Raw genomic sequence first — 18,623 nt, forward strand, 5'->3', positions numbered from 1 at the left:
TTGGCAAAGAAGATTATTGGAGTTAAACGTCGGACAATAACGAGCCTCGAATTCTGTGTAGTTTAACACAGACTGTAACACTGTGTTGTAATTGAAGTTTTACAGTCGACTTTATGAACGTAATTACCCTCAGTTCAGGGCTGTTAATAGTCGTCAAGTGATCACTTTCCATAAAAACTTTATTAACAAATTTTTACGAGACAAATCGATGAAGCTGTGGAGGTTTTTCCACGTCGTTAATGCATTTTTCGATAAAGAATTTCCGGAGAAATGGGAAGAACTTATAAAAACCGCGTCGAATTCATATTGGAAAAAGTTTTAACCGGAAAAACTGCAGTAAAAATCAAATTAATCTCGGGAATTGTCGAAGTCAAGTTTTTCAGCGATCGGTGTTTGATTTGACAGCCAGAAAATTGTACCTCTATTATATACGAGTCGATACAACAATTTCGATCAAATATTTAAGACCAAACACGATGAGACCGTCAATCTAACTCGATGTAAATTTTTAATTTCTTCATCGTTTCGATCGAAAATAACTCGGTATTTAGTGTCATCCGCGATGCGAGTTGATTAAATTGGAAGAGCTACGACATTACCTTTGTCGTTTGAAATGTAAAAACGTTTTATTGGAACGACCTGTCGCATTAAAAAACTTCATATCATCGCATCCCGTGCAGGCTCAACTTCGTATTTTATTGGACGAATCTGTCCCTCCGTTTGCATGCAATAAAATATAAAACCAAAACAGAGCGCCGACAAAGTCGAGTATTTGCTTTGCACAATTTTCACATAGAATATCAAAGAGACGAATCGTTGTATGATAACTTGTTGGATGTGAATGCTGTTGATTTTATAACCGAATTGAGGTTTCATCTTGATCTGGAATAATTTCGCTTTGGCGGGGTATTTTGTCTGGAATCTGAAAAGCGGTCCGGAAATTTATGTACCCTTGACTTGGTTATGTGCGTGCTGGTAGTCTTTATATGCGAAATTTAAACAGGGTTGAGAATGCTCGTTAATAATAGATTAGAAAAATTTGATGGCATGTTGGCCCTAGAAGAAATTTTCTCTGCCTCTATTGTTCTGTAGTTTCCACTTCACACCTTCCTTAACTATAACTTAGACTCGGCCAACCAGGCGTCGACATTCACGTCCGACATGACATGGATGGTCCTCCAGGGTCCGCGGCCATCCTTCACTTACAGTTTCTTGTTAATGAGGGAGCGTTAGTTTCCGCAACGGCAGATGATTCACTTCACCTCTGGAATTTTAGGCAGAAAGTTCCTCAAATTGTTCAGAGCCTCAAGTTTCAAAAAGAGAAGTAAGTATTAATTATTTAGATTTTCATTTAGTGGGGCTTTGACGACGACCGGATTAAAAATGCCGGGCCCAAGTTACGATAAGTGGTTGCTGTTTATTCCCGATAGATTTAGCGTCGTCAACGGAGAGTAATTAGACAAATCTATAGGCCATTGAGTTGATTATGTATAATTGATCGGTTGTAACTGTTATCCCATCAATGAAGAAAGTCGGGGGTAATTATCAATAATTTCCGTGCAAATAGTTTTTTTTCTGAATTAAACGAATTTGCTCGAGCTAAAGTTAAACGAATTTTTTTCGGCGGCCCGCAAGCGAAAGTTTACACAAAAATCATACTTTTGGTAAACATCTGGTAAAATTGCTCTCAAATTCAACACATAATTACATCGTGGTTACGGCGCGGTTATTTGTAAAAGCTCGGTTTTGAAGCGCTTCAAAGCTATTTATTTAAATTTGTAATGAGAAAATCCTTCCACGTTACCGTTTTCTTTACACTCCGCGTGTTTTGCACTAACAATACGTCCGAAGCCATAAAATTTGTCTTTGTGTACTGATTGGTTGTCAAATGGCATTTGAAGCGATTAATCGTATTGAAAGGATCTTCATGATAATGCTTGAAGGGCTTTCGTCGTTTCCCTCCTCGTTGGTAATTGAAATTTAATCTTTCGCTTACAATAATAATTTCACTTTAAGCCCTTATCAATAAATTACAAGGAATTATCCGGCACTTTCTATATGGGTTTTATCGGGATTTCACCCTTACTCCTAAATTCCACGTTTGGTTTATAACAAAAAGTTGCGCAATTCCTTATAAGTTTTAATTGCTTGCAAAAGTGTTTATTGCTCAAAAGAAGCAATTTTACGGTCGCTTGTGGCTGTCACATATTTTAAGCTTTTATGCGAGTAGTTGAGTCAAGTTACGGATTATTAATTAGACAACTGGAGCGTTTGTTAAACCCCTTTTTTTAGTTATGTCCAATTACGGACATAAATTTCTCAGGAGGTTTCAGGTTTTATAATCGCGGACGCGTGAACTAATTTTTCACCAAACTAAAAGCTTTGTTTTATTCAGGATCACCTGCATGCACTTGCCTCTGCAATCTAAATGGCTTTATGTGGGCACCGAACGAGGTAATGTCCATGTAGTCCACATAGAAAGCTTCGTTCTGTCGGGATACGTCATTAACTGGAACAAAGCGATAGAAGTGTGAGTGTGCCACTACTAATTTCCTGCTGTAGTCGAAATTTCCTGCAGGGAAATTCGACCACATCTCCTGTATGGAAACACCTTCTATAAGACTTTTGTTTTAGTTCACGGAAAACGCACCCCGGTTCTATAGTCCATTTAAGTGATAACCCTTTAGATGCCAGTAAGGTGAGTGTCTTCACGTCCTGCTGCCGCATGTCTTTACAACCTCTCCATTTTTCTAGTTATTGATAGGATACGAAAGCGGTCAGATCGTGCTGTGGGACCTGAGGAACAAATCTGCTGAAGGCAGGTGGCAAACACCTGAATTAAAAAGTGTAGCGTGGCACCATGAAGGCAAACAGTTTATGTGTTCGCATGTCGACGGAACATTAACCACGTGGAGTATTAAGGACAGGACGAAATACCTTTGTATTTCCCAACCCCATGGTGCGTCCTTACTTTTTGTATGAACCGTAAAATTCACAGTTTGCGTTTTCAGCAAAAGTTAATAAAGACGGCAAATCGGAACAGTGTAAACCTATAAACAAAGTCGAATGGAAGTCGTCAAGGACAGGGTAATTTGAAGGAGTTTTTCGACCGAATTTATAAAACGTGATTTTGCAGGGAAGCATATGTGATATTTTCGGGTGGAATGCCTTACGACCAAGCCGGCAGGACACCTAGCATTACCGTTGTACATAATAAAACTACCACTGTGTTAGAAATGGAAAGTAATGTTATTGATTTTATTACTTTGTGTGAATCTTTCTACTCCAGCGGTAAGTAACGATTTCATTTGCATTCTCATACGTTTCCATTGTTCACAATGTGTTACATAATTTGGACCTCTTTCATAACACTTGATTAAATTCAAAATGTAAACAAACATTTAATCGAAAAGTTACGACTAATTTATACTTTGATGTAATGCATGTAATAAAATTTATGAGAACGTTAAATGAACTTTCAGTAAACATTTTACCGCACATTATGCTACGTAATAAATGTAAAAGCAGAGCTTTCAATCCGACGGATTTATAGCAAAAATGACGTAATGTTGCCAAAGGTCACTGCATAATATGAAGAACGAGTGTAGTGTTAAATTGACTGTTTTTATTATTCCAAACGGTAAAATGCTTTTATAAATGTGTACTCAGTTTCTCTCCAATGCTGTAAATAATTAAATTTTCTCTGCAATAATCCAGAGTACAAAATGATATTTTCTAGTTTATTAACGTGAGAGTATTGCCTTTATATATGTCAAAATCGTTCATAATCCATCACCTGTGCAATTAGCTAATTCGGACGCAAACTATCCTAGAGCTCATTTATAATCGCGGGATGACATTATTATTGCACAAATTTGCGAACTCGTGCCAAAATTTGCTTATGGCGTATTCCATTTCATTATGATTTTGTAATAATTTTGATATCAACTAATTTATAAATTGACCATTATCAAAATGGAGCTGTAAGAAAACTGCTGAAGCTGTCTGGCAAAAGTACATTAATCACAATACATATTATTGAAGTTTTTGTTCCTTTTTTTGCTGTTTGTCAACACAACTAAAGCATTACCATCATCAATCGTGAAGTAAAATGTACAGATTCACCGTAATACATTTTAATTTATAAAAATGGTGGATGCGCCGCAAACTTTTTGACTATTATCATCCCAAAATTGTCAATTGTGGTCGCTTTTTTTCAGAAATGCAAGAACCCTTCGCAATAATAGCTTTACTTCAGAACGACTTAGTAGTAATGGACTTACAAACGGCCGGATTTCCGTGCTTGGAGAACCCATACCCCATGGACATCCACGAATCACCGGTGACATGCGTTAGCTATCTGGCTGATTGTCCAGCTGATCTCATTCCAGCATTTTACTCCGTCGGAAGAGCAGGTGCAACAAAACGCCAAGGTTTTTCCGAAATGGATTGGCCGATCAGTGGGGGCACGTGGTCGGCGCAGTCTTGCAGTTACAGCGAGATTATCCTCACAGGGTAAAAATTCGCGACTTTTCGGTGTTAAAAAATTAAGAGAGTGAATTTTAGGCACGCCGACGGGAGCGTCAAATTCTGGGATGGAAGTGCGGGAACACTCCAAGTTTTATATAAATTGAAAACGGCGAAAATCTTCGAAAAACAGAGATCGAGGTCCGCGGATAACGACGATGATCCTTTTGCGATCGAGATTATATCTCTCTGTCCGGAATCTAGAAAGTTGTGCATCGCGGGAGCTTCGAGTCACGTCATCTTATTCACGTACAAGAAGTCGGAGAGTAACGACGAAGTTACCGTACGTGATTAAAGGAAGTATTGGATATTTGCATAGTACATAACGTGTTGGCAGGTATTGGAGATTCCTATAGTTTACGAAGTTCCTGAGGAAGGGGAAATTTCGCCAGATTGCCAATTTTCCGGACCCGGATCAGCGGGATCGGGAAGCAGGCTCGATATGTTGGATCTCGACAATAAAAAAGTATATCGCTCGATTTAAGATGATTCGTTGAGTTTGACGAGACTTGAATTCTAGGATACACCGTCGCTGAAAGTTCGTACCGGTGCCCAAAAGAAACTTCCCGGTTTCCAAGCACAATTAGTTTGTTTAACCCCCTGGAACAATGGAGAACCTCCGAGCCATATTACTGCGCTTACAATAAATAGTTCATACGGACTGTAAGTTGAAGGCGTCACAAATTATACATGTTTTAACACAATAGCGTGTATATTTGGGGAAAAGCCGGAAAATGTTCCATTCCCAAACGTTCATATTACATAAATTTATAATTGAATCGAATCCTTTCATTTTTTGCTCATAAAAACTTTTTTGTTTAGGATGGCTTACGGTAACGAAGCGGGAATTGTGATAATAGATGTAGAACAGAAAGTTTGCCTTTTAAATGTCGGCAGTCCCGATCTCTACGGCGCCCAGGATCCCTACTCCCGTGTCCCTAGGAGTCCGAAAAGAGGCGCTACCAGCGTTGTTGACATTCTTCCGATGAACGCGGATCGGGACGACAGACAGCCTCGCAGTCCTAGTATAGATCAGGTCAGTACTTTTATCAAGTCAAAATCATTACCAACACAAATTCATTGGCATGACGGTACATTATCTGTCACATTTCTACCATCACATCAACCACGACCCAAACTATTAATCATAGAAAATTGCTGTTTAAGATTACAGTACGCGCCAGGAAGTGTTAGTTTTCTCTGAGCTATAGGCGTGATTGCACTGCCATTTGACAGCACCTTAACAGTTATCCTATTTTGCTGTTTACCATAAGTTGCTGATGAAAACCTCTGCTTTCTGTTTATCCGGGCCTGTGCATGCCTGTAGATGGGAAGATCCCCGGAAAGTCCCTATTCCCTGTGCCCCTGCCCCACCCCTGTCGAACCAGCTTCCGAGGCCGTGGAGGAGGAAAAAGCCGTGCCAATTCCACAAGCCGCCACGCGAAGAAAGTCCTCCACTTGGAAGAGTTTCAATCTTAAGCGGCAGTTGTCAAAAGTGGACATAAAGATTAAAAACCCTTTAAAGGAGAAGAGAAATTCGATCTTTTACTCAGATATCTCACCAGACACTCTCGATGAAAGCAAATCTTCGCCGGATTCAGACGAGAATACGATTATAGACAATCAAAGCGTGATAGACCTTACGCTAGGAAAAGAGGAGCAAAAGGTGGCGTACGAAGAGTTCCCGGCGGAGATTCAATTCTCACCGGGCGAAGACAGCGATACGCCTTTTCTGGTGGGTTCGTTGGGGACTCAATACGAAGTCGGAAACGGCAGAAAAGTGGGTTTCGTAATGCGACCAGATAATCTGGATCTGGTGGATGAAGATGGATGTCCAGTGAGACCACCACGACACGTAAAGAAAAAGATGCCAGATAAAAGAGACCAAAGACTGTTATCTGTACCAAATATCAAATTTCAGAAACCTGAGGTTCAGTCTCTGAAAGATCTGAGAGACAAGGAGGAGAGCGTGGTCAGCCCGCAGCCGTCGTTTACTGGAAATCTGATGAGGCGTTTCAGTAAGTTTCAACTCTGTCACACCTTAGACGGTGGCCCTTTTTCGACCTTCCTGTTGTCCTGCCCTGTGAATATAAATTCGTCGATTTTGATCGATTGCCTGCGTATCTGGATGGTTTTTTTCTCATATCTATATATACTCTGATTCTTATTACATTGACATTTAGTGGTAGGAATGTGTGAGTAGTTAGCCACGATATTTGGTAGAAATTAGCCGACCAAGCCTACACCACGAAACCAGTTTGTGTTTGATTTGATCGCTTATTTGCTGATTTGCTTTACTTGTTTTGTTGACCACACGTCCCATCGTGAACGTGTTCGTCGATTTTTATGACTAACGCTTTTTTCAGGGGGCATTGGTGGGTTTGTGACTTTTGGTCACGGCAGTGTTGCCAGCCCTGCGGAAAATTCGTAGATCAATGATCAAAATTTTTCACTTGAGAATCATTTCTATGTTAGTGGAAGAATTTTTCCTGTCTGTTACATAGCAAACACCATCAAACGTTGTGCAGTTTCATGACTAGTCACAATTATTCAATCGAGTCGCATTTAAATTATTGAAACGGACTAATATTGACCAATTTTCACTCGTTATAAATTCACTTTGATAAATCTATTATTGTAAATCGGGTTAGAGTGACATAAACACACACTTAAGCAAAAACTGCGACATCACTCGCTTAGAAGTCAAAACTCTTCTTGTATTTTTATAAGTATCTCTTGTGGTTGAGTGGTTTATGTTTATTTATTGGGTGCAATAATGGTACTGCTTTGATCTAATAGCATAATTTTGTTTTTCCGAGTTGGAGTTTCGTTGTTGTCATTGTGGTGGTTCTTGTAACGTGTATGAAAATTCAAGTCTATGCGTTTTTCGTTCGCGGGGGTTGGCAATGCTGGTTCACAAGCTTTGGTTTGTGTTGAAGGACGAGGACGGCAGCCGCGTCGAAGGAGCTTCTGGGTAGGAGACGTAGCCTAGCATAGTCCCTGCCCTTCATAGTGCTTAGCGCACGCAAACCTCTAGAGGATGCGCTGCTTGTACTCGTCTAGATTCACTCATGCTCCACCGTTTTTACTTTAAAGAAACTTCGCCGCACCGGCCATCAGCGACTATTTTTCAAAATAGTAGCGATGGCCGGCGTCGCGATTCCTTATTGTTGTTGTCTCGGAGAGTAAGTGCTGGGTTTGGGTAGATAAACGGCGTGTGCAGCCCGGCCTCGACGTGTCCCGTCTCCAGCACAGGTCGAGCGCGCCCAGATCCTCCCCGTCGCTCTCGATCGCAAGGTACTCGCAAACTACACAAGTGCCTGTCCACGGCTAGCTACTCAGAGGACTGTGGCAGCCACTTTCCCTGTCCCACTGCGCCCACTGCCCAGCGACAACAGCTGATGGTCGCTCGCCAATATTGCAGTTTTGGTAGTACAGTCACCAGCCTCCACTAACAATACGTCACTTACATATTATAGACAATTCACGATTCACATGCTGCTCTCTATTTCTTCTTGTTCGATTTTTTTTAACTAAACATCATTTCGATGTTCTACTTTCTTTCTTTTTATTTTTTGTTGCCATATGAACCGATCGTTTGCGCCCTGCCCAGAATACATCAAGTTTCTCATTTTATTAATTTTTAGTTTGCCATTCATATCACTTCATATTGATAAAGTTGCGGCGTCAGCAGCCTGGCGCAACAGAAGGATCGCCCGAGCGCCAATTTCTTTTATCAACAAAAAAGCACACTTTTAATTTGTAATGCCTACATTTTACTTTTTTTCAAATTGCAGACAGCAGCTCATTTTTTTCCATAACTTTTACCGAAAAACCTGCCAAACCGCGAATAAATTCATTATTTTAAGTTCGTAATAAGTTAACATAGGAATTTGCAAAATAACTGATTCGATTTTGCGCGAAGTTTGGTTCATTTGGCTCTGAAGCGCCAGCCAGACCCTTAAACAAAAAACTTAAAATATTCATTTCAGCACAGCCGTTGACTGAATAGTAATCAGCACCATCTTTCTAAAACGCAAAATCTTCATTCTTGACGATATTAACATTAATCATTTTGCTGTCGGCATATAAACTCTCAGTATAATTTAACCATCTGTTGCGTTAATTTGTTGACGCTTGGTACAACTAATGTAAAGTGTTAACATTGAACTCTAAATTTTATGAACGTTTTACCGCATCGGACGAACAGGTAGTCTAACGAAATCAACGTTTATTATGTTTGGAACAGTTTAAACAACATGATTCTACTTTAAATCATACGTCATGTTATCATAGTAGATTCCCACAAGTTATTTCTGCAAATATAGCTTATATAGTTGAGAAATGCTTCACTTTTAAATCAATTTTGCATTTCTATTGATATTTCTGGGCTAACGTTTTTTTTACAGACTTCCACGTTTTTCTACTTTTTTGACAATCGTTTTTTTGTGTTTTGATATCTCTCTACTATTTTAGTGTTTGAGTTTCGCTAGCTCATTTAAATGCAACAAAACATTAGATGACAGCAATAGCAGTACATCTTAGATAATATTTTATGTAGTTTGTTGTAGTTTTGACTTCACGAGTAGAGTTGTCTCATGTTCACTGTAGAGTTGGTCCGTTCTTCCACTTTTCGATTTTCTTGCAGTGTTAATAATCACATTTTAGTTTTCTGAACACAGTGTTTAGTTGATTCTATAAAGTTTTTTGTTTTCTCTATACAGCATGTCATCAGGTGACTCGTACTATCCAAACCTGTACTTTACTTATCTAAAATTGAAAATCTTGTGTCTACTAGTCTGTGTTCTCAACTGTTCTCTTCAAAAAAAATCTTTCTCTAATAGTACTTCTTCTTTGTGTCACGTATTTGCACAAATACTGCTAAAAACGACACAGTTCGGACCACAGATAACAAGCTAAAATTGTTAAGACGAAATCCGAACCTAATATTGTAAATTTTGTTTTGCTTTGACAATTTTGTGTATTTTGTGCTAATTCGCAAGTCTTGTTACTCACAGTACTCTCGATTCTCCTTTGTTCTCTTTCGGTTAATTTGTTTCGTACTTTTTGTCAAACAAAGAAAAAGTTTCTGCCGTTCGCATGGTCTTTTTGGAATGCTTGCGCCGAATGTTCAGCTTCAAATCCTACCATTGATGTAGCTTAAACGTGAAATTTAATTAACCTCTCATCAATATTCATTGCTTAGATGAAGGTCTTTCAGGGATTGCCGAATCGTACTACAAGTTTCGAAAAGTTGGGGAAAAGGGAGGATTTAAATTTTACTGTTTTCCCGAGGCTTTGTTTGTTTCGTGTCAAATCGACGTGAAATGTATCGATTTCAGCTGTTGGAATAAACAAAAGCGAATTTCAAATATTTGAAGTATGGATGCATCACACGCATATTAAAATGTATCAATAATTTATGTTTTTATTGAATTACATTATTAGCTCTGATGGTATTACATTTCATTCGGTTTCACATTTTGCAGTGTAATTTTACAACAGAGCTACTTGCCACAATGAGGCCTTGTAACGCCTAATTCTATATTATTCTATCGTTTCTTTTGATTAGGATTCGTACTGACAGCATGCATTCGTGTTTTGTGTTTGTTATGTTATGGTGGTTGGTATTTTAAAGGTAATTATGACGGGAAGTAATTTTACTTCTGTATTACTGCTATTGCTAAGAGCTTGTGCATGTTTAATGGAGAATAACGTATGTACTACAAATAAACACGTGTGCCGGCTAAATATTTGTGGTATATACAGCGATGTTCAATAAATGGACTAAAATAAACCTAACAATCACAAAATGTTTGTAAATAACACAAACGGGTACTTGGACTTATTACTTATTAGATATTTACAAGACATTTTTGTTGTTAAAACACGATTTTTAAAAGTCAATGCTGGATTATTTTAAATTTTCCGATTAAATTATCTTCATTTAAACACGTTCTTAAATTTCAAACCTAAAAGTCTTCCATTCATGAAGAATTATCGCGAACATGATTGTTGTAAATTGTCTGAACTTCTTCGTGAGTGGAGGCGCATTTTTCTGGAATGATTCTGCTTGTGAGCGCATGAGTAGTGCATTGTTTATTCCTACTTTTTTGTCACTTCAAATTTCAATAACTAATAGAAAAATATGCTTACGGGCCGCGTAGACAAGCTGGACAGCTCATTCTCAAGATCGAGGTCAAGCTCTATGAGTTCATTGGAAAACATCACTTCTGAAGCAATACAGTGTTTGGTTTTCGCTGATTCTTTTGCAAAGAAAACAGGTGATTGAACATCTTCTTTATAAAAATGTGGTTTTCAAGATGATTTTTCAGAGCCCACATCTTTGATTCCCACATTATGGGTCGGTACGAGTTTAGGATCGGTTCTAACGATTCTGATTACTCCACCGGATCCGGACAGCAGATCATCACAACCCGTCGTGGTGTCACTTGTTGGAGTCACCATTTTTAGACTGAAAGGGGCGATCTTGCACATGTCGTTTCTTGATTACACCGGAACTCTTATACCGAACGCCTACGAGTCATGGAGGGACGATAATAGGGACAAACGAGAGAGTAAGTTTTTTACTTTCAAATACGTTTATTGAGTTCGTAAATTTCTTAGGGTTTTGAAATGGTTCATTAGGACAACAATTCGCATAATCCCATGTTTAAATGTTTTTTGCAACGTTTTGAAATTTTAAAATTAATCAAGACGTAGTTACTAAAACAATTATTAGGGAGCATCTGCTTTACTTTGTTTAGTACCACCCTTTGAAATTTTAGGCAGCAAACCGCTTTATTGTAATTCTAGAAACCCAATTAAAGCACCAACATTAATTTTCATTTTAATTTTGTAAAATTTAGTTCGAAAAAATGGGAGTTTTTTATTTTACACACAACGCACGTATTGCAGATCAAAATAATTGTGTTAATATCGCGTGGTTTTGAATCTTTTTATTAATAGGGAATTTATAGCAGTTATGCAACTCTACTCCAATTGAAATTGTATTCCTATTGTTTACATTTTCTGGTAAATTATGATTATAATGCATTTATCATTGTTCGAATCTATAATGATAATTATTATTGCGTGTGTTTTGTTCATTTCTTATTTTCGAATTTTTTCTCAGTTTAGATTATGTAATTTGGTATTTGATAAAAACAAAGTTCGATTTACCTATTTAATTTATCCACTTAAAACCGTTTATTTCATTTAGTCCAATTTTTATTAATCCAACCTTGATCTTGGCTTGTACTACACTTTGCCGAATTCATCCCTTAGGGCCAATCCAATAATAATTTTTATCGTCAATGATCGGTCAGATTTAGATGTTTTCGTTTATCATTCTCATCTGGTCCATTTTAGTTCCGATTCCTTTGCTAATTTATGTGTATTTTTATAGTGTCGTCTAGTGCAGAATTCTGGAAAAACAGTAAGAAGTGTTCAATATTGTGTTTGAATTTTCATCACTTTTCGCCTTGCAATTCCCAATATTTCTTCACAATTTTTGAACTCTTTCGTTTTTATCACGTGTCTTGCCTTTTGATAAATGTTGTTCTACAGCCTTTCAGCCTGAGGTCTTTTCAGCATGTTCAACGAAATGGGATTTAATTCGATTGAAATTCGCAGAAACCCCAACGAAAAACCAAAATCGGATGAGCCCAACTCTCAGTGACCAGCAAAACCGGGGGGACTCGTTCAACGACAGGCAATACGTTGTGATAGTAAGCGAAAAGCAAGCCCGTGTCGTCGCTTTGCCGTCGCAAACCTGCGTTTACCGTCAACAATTGACTGATTGTGATTTCGTCGTAAGAGCCGATGTGATTACATTGAGAGGTAAAAAAAAAACGTTACAATTGCGGTTATTGGTTGTTTCCGTTTTAGAAAGTGTTTGTCTGATGTGCTACGTTTCCAATGGCCATTTGGTGTCATATAGCCTTCCAAGTTTGCGACCGCTCATCGACATAGATTTTTTGCCGTTATCAGAGCTTAGGTAAGTTTAGAGAAATGTGGACACGCGACTACTCATCTTGTTTCTAACTAACACGATAGCTGCGCCGCACCGTTGTTAGCATTGTTTCCTTTACTTTATGCTCAGACTTGATTTGCATGAAAGTTTCCATTTCGAATTTTAGAGAGAATGTTATTGTACAGGTGCGGATTATATCGGTTTTGGTAGGGTAAGACGGACCTGTGCAATGACTTTTTATGGACTCTTTAGAGTCTGTAAAAACCGCTACCAACATGAACTAAATTTTTCAACATCGGCGAGACATTTCACTGTGACCTTATGTACTTATCTATAAATATTTGATGTCAAGCACAACCTCTACTGAATTGTTGTAGCAGCAAAATTCTTAGGATAACCGATCTTCGATCTGTAATTCTGTTCGCCCTAGTTTGCTTCTAATCTACCTTGCTATGCTAGTTTCCAGACACAATCTAACAAAGGCATTGTAGACCCAATGTTATCCATTTGGGGACAACAACTCATTGTTAACGAGGATACTGACCAGTAAGTTGCCAAGGCTATGATACTTTATTAAGTTACCATAAGAAAACCATCAGGACTCGGAAATTGGCACTGAGACGTTTAGATGTTCTGTGAAATAAAAAACACGTTTATACTACTTAAGTACCACTTTCAAGGTATACTCGAACTATAGCCCATTTTATAGGAGTAGATTCTTAACACTAGTTAGTACTTCAGTTTTCATCAGAACATCTAAAAACGCTGATAACTGAAACTGAACAAGAACCGTCCTGATTGCGTATTTATTTTAACTGAAAACGCCGAAAGCGTACTTTAAAACACACCGAACTTATCCTTTGGTTAAGTCTTTTAAAATGCAGTTTCATTGATTAATGTGCAATACGAAAGACTTATCAGCCTTAAAAAACAGGTATCAACCTTGTAAAATAACTGTAACTACATTCAAGACATACACAATTTCGAACACACAATCACTTCAACTAATCAATCAATGGCTTCCATGCACACTTTCAACAGCACTGCATTTTGATAATAGCATGGTCGGATGGTTGTTTAACAAATATTGTTGCATGTAGTTGAATAATAAATCCTTCGCTCACTTTTTATTCACAGGCCACGTAAAATGCGACAGTCAACAAATCATTTAATCCTACGTTCAAAATTTGTTATTCTAACTAAAACAATGAATTAATTCAATTTAAAATGACCTGCATAATCCATTGCAGTTTGATTTATTTTGTATCGTTTTAATTCCATTAATAAGTTGCGGTTACGAATATTTGCATGCAGTTTATTTTTACTGATAACACCTGCACCGCGTTGCCGGAGCCGTTTATTTTAGTTTTTAACGAATTTCTGCAGAATTCTTCAGTTTTAGGGTTGTTGAAGTACGTCGCACCGCTTTACGAATTTATAGTTGCGTTTTTGTGGATGCTAGGCTAAATATTTTTCATTTTAACTTTTGGTAGGTACCAAAAAAAGTTCCAATTATCGCTTTTTTTATACATATAGCAGCCTAAATATTTGCATTCATGACTGTTTTTTAATGCAATACGCATTTTTTTCTATTATTTTTAATATTTATTATTTTAAAACAGTCTCATTTTACTCCTGTTGTCGCGAATTTATTTTGATTTTTTTTCAATAAACAGTAAACCAGCGGCATAACTTAAAAAAATAATGTTTTTAAAATGCAATACATAATTAATAAAACCAACATATCGAAATTTAAAAACTTTTTTAAATGTCATTCAATTTTTGATTGCATGTTCCGCATGAGTCTTACTGTCTATGACGATCGCTTATCTTTAATACTCGAAGCGATGCAGTTTTACCGATTTTTATATGCATGTCCTAGTGCATATTGTGTGTGTCGATAATTTTGTGGTATTTTTGTAACAACCGATTTTTGAATTTGTGGTAAAATTGTGAATTGTGATCAGACGTACCCATTATATGAACGAATCCCAAAAAACTGACCCCAGTGATAAATAACATTTATTGAACGTAGAAAATTGTAATTTTTTGGTAATCCAATACTTTCAGGTGAATGCAATATTGATGTTTTGCATTATCCAAAAACCCCTACTGTATTTAACTAATGTACAGTTTTATGTGAATACTGCACCATTAAACAAAAACATATCTCACAAAGCCCATTAGTGTGGTATTTTGCAAAATAACATCATAGAGCGCACATTTATACTAGTTATAGCTTAATCTAAAAACTGTAACTGTAAATTGCTAAACTAAGATTTACATAGCAGTGCGTAGAATGAACTAATAAACACACACATTTTAGAATCGCTCGAACATTCTGCTTCAGTAACAGGGGACACGGACTGTACTTAACATCGCCATCGGAGTTGCAAAAATTCACACTTTGTGCAGAATTTTGGTAAGAAAACTCCGCGTTACAATTCCACCTAACTTTAAAATTGTAGTACAAATCTAACGGATTTGATTGGCGAACTCTTTCTGGCTCTGGACATGCCGGAACCTCCCAAAGAGAGCTTCTTCAAAGGTCTTTTCGGCGGCGGTGTACGTTCTTTGGACCGAGAAGAATTATGTAAATGACAAAAAAACGTTTACTTTCACAAAGCATTAAATGTTGTTTTTTAGTTGGAGAATCGAGCGGCAAAGCGAGCAAAACCGTAGCAAAACACATACCAGGGAGTCTGCAAGACATGGGCACCCGAGTGACGACTACAACGAGTGAAATTAGCCGAGCACACAAACTAATGATCGAGAGAGGAGAGAAACTTGGTCAACTCGAAGACAGAGCTGAAAAGATGAGAAACGAAGCGGAAAACTTCCAGTCAACAGCCCACGATCTCATGCTCAAGTACAAAGACAAGAAATGGTACCAATTGTGAAGTGTTTACATGTTTATTGTACAGTTTTCCGTTGTAGACTAGTCCTATAGTCAATAGATGAGCAGAAAGTGACAGTCGATCGAAAATCTGGAAGGCAAAGTCAGATGTGTTATTTTACTACGATTCAGTGAATTTAAATAGATCGATTGTCTCTTGCTGTCGTGCTATAAATTCTTAAACTTAACGCGAATTGTGATATTCTATTCTGCCTGAGGATAGATTTAACTTGTATTATCATTTAATACTGTTTAAAGAAAAAAGCACATGGTTTTCGCACCCAGGATATAATTCATACAATTATATGTAACTTAAGAAAATGTGTTATTGTAGGTTTTTAAAAATGTAGCAAATTTGTACCTTTGCTACTTTATTATTTTAGGAGCATTTTCAAAGGAGGTGACACTAGAAAGTGCGCCCGTGTTAAATTCTTGAATTCCAGTCATATCAATCTCTGAGGATACGCCTAGTCAGCCAACTATCATTTAGGCTTAAGTTTAAACGACAAGAAACGATATCCCCTTTCTAGTGGCCCAACCTTTTCAGATGAAGAAATAAGTCTAAGTCATATGATATATTCAGATCCTTGTAGAATAGACCTTTAACAGACTAAACTTAACATTGTGTTGATTTTATATTTTTTTATTGATTTCTCGTCTGATTACTTACCACATTATCCACTAGTCAGTCTTGTTATTGTTCTTAATTTAATTTGAACCTTTGTACATACATCTAGAAGTTAGGCGCAAGTAGTCAATGTAAATATGTATACCTACTAAAATCGTTTCTTTTACCTGTTAAAAATGTTAGGTATTTGGAAGACAATAAGCTGTATGTTTCCGTATCTCTTTCAGGCCCAGTTCATTTCTTACAAGTATCTTCGGGTTCAACATCCTTATTCGTTCCCAACAAACGAGTGAGGATGCTGAACTTCGATCGTGTGCTTCTTAACTTTTGTAAATTATTTCATGTCTTCCTACTTCTCCATTTAATAATGATAATGCCAAATGTACCTATAATCTCACGAAATCAAATAAGAGATGTGACATATATGTTTGTAGATGGTAGAATGGTTGTTGCCATAGAACATTCGGTTAGTGAAAAAAATCTTGTACTAATATCTCTGTATTTTGTACAGATTGTGCTGGGTCCCACACGGGCATCCAGAATTTCGGGAAAACTTTTATAACGTCGCTGAAAATTATTTTCACAGGTCCAGGCCCATCTCAATCTGCTGTGTAGCTACTTTCAAAACTTTCGGTTATGCGAGACACTGTAGATTAGGCGAGATTGTTTGTATTTCTATATATTTTATTTGATGTTACGTTTTATTCATATTCTATTCAGAAAGAGGGAACAAATGTTACATCATGTTACGGCTCACTATCTCGGAGCCAACAATGGAGCACGTTGAGAGAATGAGCTCTTCGTAGATTTCTAATTCCATTCTGTTTTTGAATTTATTCTAAATTGTTAATGATGCTATTTAGTGACGCAAAAAATTATATTATTGTTCCATAAATAAAGGAAGGTTTGTTTTTAAAAAACTCTTATTTCAACAGTCCAAATACCTATTGTATAAGCGTTATAAAACCAAAAATAAAGTCTGGTGTTCATCTGCTCTTTATTTTTGCACTCTGTGAATTACACAAAAACAGACTCAAGCAATAATTACAAAATTAAATGCATTACAATCATTAATTGTTTAGAAATTAGTCTTTTTTCCTATGTTTGATGACATCTATCCGTTCCAAGAGAGGTGGGTGAGAATGATGCCACGCCGAATACAGATAATCATAAATCGGAAAACCTAAATTATCTTTGTTCAATTGCACCAAGGCCTTCACTAACTGATCAGCTTTTCCCAACTTGACCGCAAAGGAATCTGCCTGGAACTCAAATCGACGAGAGAGACAAGTCAAAGCAAAGCTCAAAAGAGCATTGTAGGGCAGCATCACGTATTGGACGACAATATAAAGACCTACAAGCACAGGTTGAATATTATAAAAGCCTAGCGCTTTGTAAATTGCCGGGAATTTAAACAAATACGAAAAACCAGAGAATAAAAGAAGAAGGTTGACTTGGAGGGCTAAGAAATTTTTACTGATGTGATTATAATGCCAATGTCCCAATTCATGGGATAGGACAGCTAGAATCTCGTCATTCTGGCAACCGGTCCCATCATCCTTCGCCAATAAAGTATCGAAAAGTACGATTCGTTTCGACTTGAAAAGGCCATAAAAGTAAGCGTTGCTGTGTGAAGACCGTTTGGAACCTTCAACCACGTATAACTGCGTCAAAGGGAATTTCAGTTGAGACGCTAAATTTTCGATTTGGGTGCGAAGTTGACCCTCTGGCAGTGGTGTGTATTTATCAAATAAAGGAGCGATCAAAGATGGATAAATTGTGTACATGATAAGACAAATAGCACACACTACTATCCACAACCAGACGAAGAAATAATCACCGCCACTTTTAATTGTGACTACAATAACTGAAGCAATCATCATAGTAAAGATTTGACTCAAAATAAACGCCTTGATTTTATCCCATATGAAAAACCCACTTGTTTGTTTGTTAAAACCAAAATTCTCCTCAAGAACAAAAGTGTTGTAAATTGTTAAAGGCAAGTCAACTATTGTCAAAATTGTAGTTAAAATAAACAACCAAAGACAACTAGTTAAGACCTCGCCCCCCAACGTGTTGAGTGACTGAGAATAGTCCCAAACCTTTGGAAGAATTCCATAATATATTATGACTGTTGACTCCAGTACAGAAAACGTGTCTTTGAAAAAACCAAATTTACTTTTTGCCAACATGTATAGTCGTGCTTTGTCAAAGGTTTCCTTGGGCATTGTGCTTTTCAACTCTGGGGGCACTTCAGTCGTCGCGTAGCCTTTGTTATACTGTAAAACATTGTATGAAACCGATACTAATTCCTAAGTAAACAACATACCTGTCTAATAGACAAGTATAGCTCCCATAAGTACTCCGTCCAGAGGAAAAATAAAATTCCATATTTAACAGTTTCTGCGTCTACACTTATCATATTGAATGATTATTCTCAGTACTAATTTCCTACAAATTTAACTATGAATATTCATGCCGAACAATTTTCAGGTTATAGCAAAATGTCACTGTCACTAAATAACGATTTATTTCGTTGGTGCCCCTGCGTTAACCACGCCCAATTCTGGTAATTTTCTAGTTACTTTCATCATTTT

The 18,623-nt window shown here is 37.3% G+C and overlaps 2 protein-coding genes across 3 annotated transcripts in view; one reads left to right on the forward strand and one right to left on the reverse strand.

The window, feature by feature from the left end:
• Tomosyn (syntaxin-binding protein tomosyn) overlaps nucleotides 1–15,402 on the forward strand; it is a 71,215-nt gene extending 55,813 nt beyond the window's left edge. Inside the window, exons 3-23 of one of the 2 annotated variants that reach the window (XM_088038563.1) lie at nucleotides 1,127–1,324; nucleotides 2,396–2,530; nucleotides 2,635–2,698; nucleotides 2,755–2,959; nucleotides 3,012–3,087; nucleotides 3,137–3,291; nucleotides 4,221–4,515; nucleotides 4,567–4,810; nucleotides 4,865–4,993; nucleotides 5,048–5,190; nucleotides 5,350–5,563; nucleotides 5,855–6,549; nucleotides 9,139–9,143; nucleotides 10,695–10,811; nucleotides 10,863–11,105; nucleotides 12,163–12,369; nucleotides 12,418–12,526; nucleotides 12,962–13,048; nucleotides 14,829–14,924; nucleotides 14,971–15,095; nucleotides 15,149–15,402. In XM_088038563.1, coding sequence (XP_087894689.1) covers nucleotides 1,127–1,324; nucleotides 2,396–2,530; nucleotides 2,635–2,698; nucleotides 2,755–2,959; nucleotides 3,012–3,087; nucleotides 3,137–3,291; nucleotides 4,221–4,515; nucleotides 4,567–4,810; nucleotides 4,865–4,993; nucleotides 5,048–5,190; nucleotides 5,350–5,563; nucleotides 5,855–6,549; nucleotides 9,139–9,143; nucleotides 10,695–10,811; nucleotides 10,863–11,105; nucleotides 12,163–12,369; nucleotides 12,418–12,526; nucleotides 12,962–13,048; nucleotides 14,829–14,924; nucleotides 14,971–15,095; nucleotides 15,149–15,402 — 3,796 coding nt within the window. Of the gene's footprint in view, nucleotides 1–1,126; nucleotides 1,325–2,395; nucleotides 2,531–2,634; nucleotides 2,699–2,754; nucleotides 2,960–3,011; nucleotides 3,088–3,136; nucleotides 3,292–4,220; nucleotides 4,516–4,566; nucleotides 4,811–4,864; nucleotides 4,994–5,047; nucleotides 5,191–5,349; nucleotides 5,564–5,854; nucleotides 6,550–9,138; nucleotides 9,144–10,685; nucleotides 10,812–10,850; nucleotides 11,106–12,120; nucleotides 12,370–12,417; nucleotides 12,527–12,961; nucleotides 13,049–14,828; nucleotides 14,925–14,970; nucleotides 15,096–15,148 lie in introns of both variants that reach the window. The other variant, XM_088038562.1, reaches the window with a different exon arrangement.
• Nucleotides 15,403–17,006: 1,604 nt separating this feature from the next.
• Nucleotides 17,007–18,596, reverse strand: LOC148172717 (CAAX prenyl protease 1 homolog). The gene is made up of 2 exons (XM_088038567.1): nucleotides 18,356–18,596; nucleotides 17,007–18,305 (listed from the first exon to the last, which is right to left on the reverse strand). The coding sequence occupies exons 1-2, from the start codon at nucleotides 18,446–18,448 to the stop codon at nucleotides 17,112–17,114; spliced, it is 1,287 nt and encodes a 428-aa protein (XP_087894693.1). The 5' UTR covers nucleotides 18,449–18,596; the 3' UTR covers nucleotides 17,007–17,111.
• Nucleotides 18,597–18,623: the final 27 nt, after the last annotated feature.

The sequence above is a fragment of the Gnatocerus cornutus genome, chromosome 6 (genome assembly GCF_029298725.1).
Source record: "Gnatocerus cornutus isolate USDA-ARS CGAHR chromosome 6, icGnaCorn1.1, whole genome shotgun sequence".
NCBI lineage: Eukaryota > Metazoa > Arthropoda > Insecta > Coleoptera > Tenebrionidae > Gnatocerus > Gnatocerus cornutus.

Excerpts from the sequence above, each read along its gene's own strand:
- LOC148172717 (XM_088038567.1), bottom strand. The coding sequence starts at position 18,448 with ATGATAAGTGTAGACGCAGAAACTGTTAAATATGGAATTTTATTTTTC. Across the intron at positions 18,306-18,355 it reads TATACTTGTCTATTAGACAG|TATAACAAAGGCTACGCGAC; the intron begins GTATGTTGTTTA and ends AATGTTTTACAG.